Source organism: Aedes albopictus, chromosome 2 (genome assembly GCF_035046485.1).
Source record: "Aedes albopictus strain Foshan chromosome 2, AalbF5, whole genome shotgun sequence".
Taxonomy (NCBI): domain Eukaryota; kingdom Metazoa; phylum Arthropoda; class Insecta; order Diptera; family Culicidae; genus Aedes; species Aedes albopictus.
In genome coordinates, this window is record NC_085137.1 from 287896831 (window position 1) to 287905932 (window position 9102).

General features: G+C 41.0%; 1 protein-coding gene across 1 annotated transcript; it reads right to left on the reverse strand.

Annotated features, from left to right (window-relative positions):
* Window positions 1–352: 352 nt before the first annotated feature.
* Window positions 353–7616, reverse strand: LOC134286619 (uncharacterized). The gene is made up of 3 exons (XM_062848260.1): window positions 6943–7616; window positions 3828–6884; window positions 353–963 (listed from the first exon to the last, which is right to left on the reverse strand). The coding sequence occupies exons 2-3, from the start codon at window positions 5362–5364 to the stop codon at window positions 353–355; spliced, it is 2148 nt and encodes a 715-aa protein (XP_062704244.1). The 5' UTR covers window positions 5365–6884; window positions 6943–7616.
* Window positions 7617–9102: the final 1486 nt, after the last annotated feature.

The window sequence follows — 9102 nt, forward strand, 5'->3', positions numbered from 1 at the left end:
GTAGTTAAAAAGTTTTTGTGGGACGGCTCAACTCATAGAGGAGCACTTCAAGAATGGCCGGTTGTGTTTTCGTGCAGGTTTTAACTGCTTGGTCCACTCTGTGAGTATACATAGCTTTACATCCAAGAAACTCGACTCGATATACGAGGAGATGGTTTACTATGCCACAGTGTGGATTTTAGTGCACTAATGGTAGTGTATAGTGTCCTTTTAAGAAAAAGGTACCATAGCTTGATCCTACCATCTCAGCCCTATCAAGGAGTGAGAATTGATGCCAAACATGTATTTTGGAGCATTCTACGATGCATGGTTGCCTCTAAGAGGTTGCATAGCTCAAACAGAACGTGGAAAACTATTTGGACGATAAAGTAAGCTTCTTCAAGTAACGGCAGTTGTAAATGCCAAGTCGCTTTCCTTTTTCGTCCTCTAACTCGTAGCAGTGATCTCCAACCTTTCTCTTCACTATCGCTGGGATGTATTTAGGGGCCAACTTCGCACAATAGCCCTTTCCCTTATCAGATAACTCCGTATTCTTTTTGAGCAATTTCTCTCCTAGTTCAAAAGTCGGACAGTTAGCATTCGCCCTTAGGTTATAGTATCGAGAGTGCTTCTCAAAAGCTTTTTTAAGGTTCTCCCTAATTTCTTTATACAGTTTGTCCCTTTCTGTGTTGACCAGGCCTTCGTTTCCTTCCGCGTTATCTCTCAAGTGCCGATATTCCCTACCGTCCGATACCATGTTTCTTCCGAACATTATGAAATACGGCGAGTAACGCGTTGCCTCATGTACGGAGTTTCTTATTGCATTGGCAATAATTTGGATATTATTTGCCCAATCCTTATGGTCTTTTTTTATGGAAGCCCTAATGGCTGTCGTAAGAACGCGATTAACCCTTTCCGCATCGTTTACTTGGGGATGGTAGTTTGGCGTTCGCCAGTGCGTCACGTGGTATTCCTGAAGCAAATCTTGAAACGATTTAGATATGAATTGGGTTCCGTTGTCGGTCAGTATGACCTCTGGGACCCCAAACAGTTGAAATAACATATTCTCAACAAACGGAACTAAAGATTCTGCCGTTGCTTGCCTGAACGGTTGCACTATCACAAATTTGCTGAAAATATCTGTTACGACTAAGAGACACGTACTCCTACCCTTCCCTGATACTGGCAGTGGCCCAACGTAATCCATGGTGAGAAACTGCCAAGGGTATTCTGCTACTTTCTTCTGAGAATTCAATGGAGCTGTTGCATTTACGTTTGTGGCCTTACTCGTTTGACAGGTCATGCAATTTCGGCAAAACGTCTTAACTTGTGTGCTCATTCGTGGCCAAAAATACCTTTCCCTGACTGAAGCCAAAGTTTTTTCAAACCCCAGGTGTGCTTTGTCGTGGACTGCTTTCAGGATGGATTCACGTTCAGACGAAGGCAAATACTGTTTCCAAAGAAAGCGTGAGTCCTCTACTTTGCCTTGATTTTTAACAAGTTTGTAAATACGGTTATCAATTACCCGAAAATCTGGAAAACTCTGTGGATCTCTCATAATTTGCTTTATGAGGTCGTCATAATCTGGATCGAGAGGGGTCGCAGTGATTGCTTCCAATGATCGCGATAAACAGTCGGCCGTGACGTTAAGCTTGCCTTTCCTATATTCCAATTCAATATCGTAGGATTGTAGTTTAAGGGCCCATCTTAGTAACTTTGAATTGCCAGATTCTATACCAATGGTGAATAACCAAAGTAAGCTTCTGGCATCAGTTACCACTTTGAACTTCGTTCCTTCCACGAAGTGGCGGAAATGTTCTATGGCTAGCAAAACACCTAAGCACTCTTTCTCAACGCTCGCGTATCGTTTTTGAGTGCTGCTTAGTTTTTTGCTAAAATAAGCAACGACTCTCGTGTTTCCCTCAATAGTCTGCACTAACGCTGCCCCAACCGCATTATCCGAAGCATCGGATTCAATGGTAAATGGGTGCGAAAAATCAGGGTTCATCAGTATCGGAGCCGACACCAGGGCAGATTTTAAGACCTGAAAGGCTTCCTCTGCCGCTTCAGTCCACACGAACTTTTTAGGATTTTTCTTTAGGAGGTCTGATATTGGAGCCACAATTTTGCTATAGCTTTTAATAAACTTTTGGTAAAACCCCGCTAAACCTAACAGACGTCTTATATCCTTCACGCTTCTGGGTCTGCTATAATTAAGGATCGGCTCAATCCTAGTGCTGTCAATGGCGACACCTTTCTCGTTTAGCAGGTATCCCAGGTAGGTCACTTGTTTGCGACAAAACCGCGATTTGTCAAGTGAAATAGTCAAGTTGGCTTTACTCAAACGTTCTGCCACCAGTTTCAAGAGTCTTAAATGTTCGGAAAGCGTTTTTGTTGCCACAACTATGTCATCTAGATAGACAAAAACATAGGGCTCTAAATCGAACCCTATAACTTTGTCCATCAATCGACACATGCTAAACGGAGCATTCGTGAGTCCGAACGGGCAAACTTTGAAACGATATAGACCTTTCGAAGTTCTAAATGCTGTAAAATCACGCGATTCCTCTTTGAGAGGAATCTGGAAATACGCATCTTTGAGATCTATAACCGAGAAATATTTAGCGCTGCCTAAACGATGAAAAATTCCCCTCATGTCACGCATCGGGTATGAATCTTTCTTCGTCAATGCATTTATCCTACGAGAATCCAGACACACTCTAAGCTTTCCGTTCGCTTTACGAACCGGAACTAGAGGGTTGGCCCACTCACTGGAGCACTCTTCTATAGCGTCTAGTTTTTTATACCGTTCTATCTCCCTGTCCATTTCAGCTTGAATCGATGGCGAACATTTATAGACTGGTTGGCGTCTCGGTTTGGCATCCTCTCGCAATACGATTTCGTGTTGCAATAAGGTTGTGCGACCTAAAAAGATATCTGTTGTGCATGGAAACTGCCTCACTATGGTTTCTAGCTCATGACGCTCCTGTGGGTTTAGATCATGTTCGGTTTCTACCGTTTCGGGCGTAGTTACGGACGCCCCAGGTAGGTCTAATCCCGGTATGTCCAATGACTCATCCGGTATTGTATTTCCTACTATTGGTAACGTGTCAATTGGATGAACGAAGAAGTGAAACGAATCGGAGGGAAACGAGTCCTCAGTTATGCTCAATTCCGCGACCTCTTCTAAACCATTTGTTCCCATCATCATGGGTTTAATCTTAAAAGCTTCCCAAAAGTTAACGCCTAAAATCAGTTTTCTAGTTATTTCCGGTACTATGACCACCGCAACTACCCTCGTAACTTCCTTGAAGGTAATTGGGACGTTCGCATAACCGACGCAGGAGTATGGAGTTTTGTCAGCTGTGCAAATTCTGATAGGAGAAGCCAATATTTTTAACCCGTGGCTTTCAATGAGCTGCTTAGAATTGGTTACGCTAATGCTAGCTCCAGAATCTAACAAGGACTCAATTTCTTCGTCGAAGATCCTAACTCTGATATGTGGGCATCGATTAGTCTGTATTCTGATTTCTAACAAACTTTCCAAAGGATCTGTGTATGGAATCGAATTAGGAGAGGGAACGGGTTGACAGGTTGGAATGCTAGAGTTCCCTTTGCCGCATTCCTTCCTTAGTTTCCCGAGTTCTGTGTTGTCTCTGACACCTGAACTGGTGCAGTTCGGCGTGGATGTTTATCGCACGTCGATGAAATTTTGCCAGGGTTTCCACATACATAACAGAATGTAGTTTTAGATTCTCTACATTCCCGCCAAAAATGACCTTGCTGACGGCAATTCCAGCACATTGGTGTCCTCGACGTTGCTTCTACTTGCGCTACTCTACCTGTACCTTGGGAACCCCTGTTCTGAGTCGTTTCCTGGTGTTGATTCCTAACTGGTCTTCTTCCAATGGCATTTACTTCCTCATCTTCGGATTCGCTAACGTCCTGGTTTTCTATATTGTGTACCGAGTACTTTGGTCCTATTGGGTGTAGAGAAGGATCATTGGCATCTATCCGATAGTTAACCTGAACCAACTGATCCAAATCTCTTATGGAAAAACACGCCAACTTAGAGCGGTAGTGTGGTCGCATATTCTCCCACACGATTTCAAATTTTCGATGGTTGGATAAAGGCTTAGTCAACAGTTTGTTGAGGCGCTCTATTTCTGTTACGAAGGCGATAAAAGTTTCACCTTTTTGTTGTTTCCTGTCGTAAATTCGTTGTCTATTACCCTGGTCCTGGTTAGGGTTACCAAACCTGAACCGAATTCTCGTTTCGAAAATGCTCCAAGTCCACGAGGGTTGGTAATATGTAAAAAACCAATTTGACGCATCACCTCTTAATAGCAAGTGGATGTTGCTAAGTAATTGATTGTCGGGAATTCTGTTCATACTCGCCAAGACTTTCACCTTGTAAATAAAATCCTCTAACGAAGTTGATCTTGAATCTCCACCGAAGTGAAGATTCCATTTTTCAATTTTCCTGTCATATTGTCCTCTGTCTTCTCTAATGAACTGTTGATTTCCTCTCTGGCTATTTCTTTCGCTACCACCATCGGTTCTATCGTCGTTACTAGTCCTACCAACCTCGAAATAATTCTGCTGTCGTGAATCGTGTCCCTCATTCCGTACCTGTTCCGAAGGATTATTTTGGCTTACCGGCGCAGTTAATAGTACAGTTAAGGATTGTATCTGAGCTTCCAACTCGGCTATCCTAGCTCTCATTTGCTCTGTTTCACTATCTCTGTTAAAGTCGCTATTGCCTGTAACCAAGCTATTGCCTAGATTACGTTTCCTGGTAGCCCCTGTTATTGTTGTATTATGAGGTATCTCAGGCCCAATTAAGGAAAGAAAATTATCTGCATTAGTCAGCTGAGGCTCACCTAAAGGTGTCACTAACACATTCTTTCCGCCCACTGCTCCCGATTTCTCAGTTTCAGAAAGCTCAGTATCGGTTTCTTCCAATGACTCATCATCTGGGCTTGCATTTTTCAACGATTCAAGTGCATTTTGTTCCGCGAGTAGGTTTGAAATGTTTCCAAATAGCAACTCTTTCATCTTCAATGCTTCTTCATTGTCCGCGTTGCACCATTGGACACGCCAATAGTAATGTTTTAAACGAGAAACTAATTTTATATCCGGAGTTTTGGCCAGCTTACACCTTATACTGTTCACTCGTGAGGCAATCAACTCAAATTCTTGATCAATAGAATACGGAGATCGATATTCACGATTTTCCTTCGCATCTTTTAAGAAAATCCTTCTAAGCAGTCTTTGTTTCACCTTTAAATCTTTCCCTAACTCTTCCACAAAATTTCGCAGCTTTAGTTCATAATCTATTTCGTCATCCAATAGATGATCAGCATGAGGAAATTTTGCTCCCATTTTTTTTTTGAAAATAATTCACCAAATTCAAGTATATTGTAATTTCAACCTATTTATCTAACTAAAATAATTTATATACAAATAATAGCAACACAAATGAAAAAGAAAAAAAAACAAAATGTAAAAAAAATGTAATTGTATAATAAAGAAAGAAAAAAAATGCACTTACTCAAAAAGAATTCCAAAAATTGCTCAATGATCCGAATATCCGAATAAACAAAATTCCCAAATGAGATATAAGCATGAAATAATTTTACATTCCGAATTCACAACCTAAAACTATCAGTATTCACTAAAATTCATCAATATATCAGGATTCGTACTTTTAGTTGGGCGCCAAAATGTAGCACGCCAAAAAGTCGTTTGGGAACGACTGGCGGTCTACTCCGTAATAAGGGACTAACACTCCAAAAGAACACGCATGGGACTACCGAGCCGCATTCCGTTGTATAACGAATGGCTTATGCGCCACCTCTATTGAGGACCATTCGCACGTTCGATTGCCCGGTATGAGACCTAACCTCAGGTAGGTTCAGTTCGATCCTTGGAAAGGATAAGAAAACGGTTCGGCTGTCCCCAATTTCACCCACATTAGTCTTACAGATGACAATCTCTTCGAAATACCATAACTAACGACTCTCCCCTAATTGAAACGGTTATGAAATGTTTCCGGAAAGCTTTCACATCTCATCATCGGAAGTTTACCCATCACTCAAACCAAAAACCGAAACCGATCTGGAAATCTGTCCAACCTTCATAGAAAACTTCACTCCATTCAAAATTCAAATCTAAGCGCGCGCAGTGAAATCTTTCATGAAATTAATAACCATGCTTCAAATTCCGGAAGGGAATCTAAGGGATAATTTATTATTCTACGAATCCAACAACCATGCTCTAGTTCACAATCTGTATTTAATGTCGCATTTCAAATTCACTTATCCTATTCCCTATCCTATTCTGTGCGTGTCTCACTTCGCTTTATCTCCAGCCATCTATTGTTCTCCAAAATACAAAACGCTAGCAAATAAACCTCTCGCCGGCAGGCCAATTTCAGAACGCCGCAAAATCACAGCCGGTCGTTCATTGACGAATCGATTCGATCGTCGGTCGCATGTGCACACGGACAAAAAAATAAAGAGCTCTATTGGGTACTTACAGGCGCCTGTTTTTGATGATACGGGAAACGTGGTCGATCGTTCGCCTCCTCGATCACATGGTGTCCTGGTAGTCGATCAGGTGGTTCACACGGTGGGGGGCGTCAAACTTCTCCTCCTCGCTTTGCACACTACTAGGGCTAAGGGCTGGCACCTAGCACGGCGGAATCGAACCTCGAAAGGTAAATGCGGACCCACTCCACGTGGATCGGCTCGCTTGGGCACGTTGATGACGGTTGGCCCGACTGACCGTGGTGACGGTGGTCAGTCAATTTGCACACCAGAAATCTCGATGGAGCAATGTGGCTGGGATGATGGCGGTTGGCAAAATCAAATCTAAACTGGAGATAGAAAGCCGTCGTACGGCTGTACGACATCGGAATATGAGGACACGCACTTTGCACGCACAGAATCAATTTATTACCTTTCTTGAGTTTCTAACTAGCTCACACAATTTATTATCCTATTGGTAGTCAACTGACTTTGGGTTTTAGCTACTGAAATTGAAGCACAATTAATTAACTGTGAAAGATCTATCTAAGTCAAACACTACTTCGATTTCCGCGATCACAGGCAGAGCCACACTTCCAACCCTTTTTCGAGTCTCCGGGCAAATGACAGAGTCTACGTTGGTCCTCAGATAGGAAAGCTAAGAACCTAAATTAACCGGAAACACATCAACCCCGAACAATTACGAAAGAGTCGTTAATTATTTCTTAAGGGTTGATTGCATCTCGCTCTTGCCAGTTCCATTAGATCTAGCTTTCCCATTTCCCCATCCGACCCAAGGACACGAACTGAACCTGACCTTCGGATTTGTTACGAACTCTTATGCTCGGTATCGTTAATCATTACTCTACTTCTTGACCTTGTAACTCCTGGAAATCGCGGTGCGTTACCGAGTGTTCAACTTATTGCATAGTGACTAGGCGCATTCCAACATTCAATAATATATTTACATCCTACAGTAGTAACTCAATTTAATAAACAAGGGTCATGGATGTGAATTCATTATTAAAGTTTAAAAAAATATTTACAAAGTTATTTACTTTTAGTATCTATTATTATATACAAAGTAACGGACGCTAGGCGTACCGGTTACAAAATGTCGCTTTTCATTGAGGAATAATTGAACGGAATATTTTTCCGCGAGAAAAAGTGACATCTCCATTTGATTTTCTCGGCAGGCGTTACGAGCGTTACACAATTTTCATTTCTTTCCAGCTGCGGACCGCTCAAGAAATTTTAACAGCGAAATCATTTCTTGACCGTTTCTTGGCCTATCTTTTTCCACAGTACTTATCAGGTGCGTACTACCCTTTAGGGGGGACTGGGGGGTCTGACCAAAGATTACGCTTCATAAAAATTTCGAAAATTTTGTGTGAACAAAAATCTACGAGGGGGGAGGAAGAGGAGGGAGGTTGTTCTACGGTGACCAAAACTGAGTCTAGGGGTGGGGAGGAGTTAAGTGAACAGGTGGGCTAGAATGGACAGGGTACAGTTTCATGGCTTTTATTTTGTCAACATGTTTTAACGATTGAAGCTTTAGGCATGAATCATCATAGTATTGTTGATCTTAAACTTTAAAATCAAATAAACCTCTTCAAAATGACAAAAACTTAAAATATCACGTAAAAAATCGGAAATGATGTAAAATTTGCTTATCATTGCCAAGGTTTTCTCGTAAGTTATTTTCAAAATATTACAAGTTTTACACCCTAAACCAAAAAAAGACAACGTAAAAATGACAAAAACATATTTGGCCAGAAAAAAATTTTAGTTTTGGAAATAATTTTACCATAATAAGACCAATAATAATTCACCAAAAAAAAATTTTTTTTTTCAAACTCCATAATCATCAGCCGCTATACATATCGTGAGATAAAATTGAAGTAAAAGTTATAAAAAAAATACATCGACAAAATATAATTTTCATTCAAAACAGTGCTTGTTTTTTACCCTATTTTTACAATAATGATTAAAGTGTGTTTTAAAGTTTGTATTAAAAACAACAAAATAAAGGTTTTGTATGAAATTTAATAGTTCGTAATTAAAAACAGAAAATAATAAAAAAAATTTTTTTTCAAATGCAATCCTTTACAAGATTTCTAAAGTATATCACGATCTTCCATGTTACTCGGAAGAGCAGATGGATTTTGCCGCATTTCCACTGGAAACGACCAAAATGCTTAGGTTGTCCACTTTACTCACACAACCCCTACGTAGTTTATGGACAGCGCCTAAATAAGTTATTGGGAAGCGTCGTCCACTGTTGAAGACAGACTCTATGTAGCTAGGAAAAAAAGAAGGGGAAAATGGTAAAACGTCAAGGAAGTGGAATAAAGTTAACCCTGGTCACGAATAGACAGAGTTAACCAAAACTATGAGTGTTTTCTTTCGCTGAGTATCACGAGCGTTTTGCCGACCCTGAGGCTTCAAGACGGGGGGTTTCATCATTACTAGGAGTAACACGACCTTTGCTCAGTTACAAATCCTTGGAAAGAAACTCAGGAGACAATCCCTAGAGAGATCCCTGGAGGAATACCTTGAGGAATCCCTGGAAAACACCTAGAGGAATCCCTGA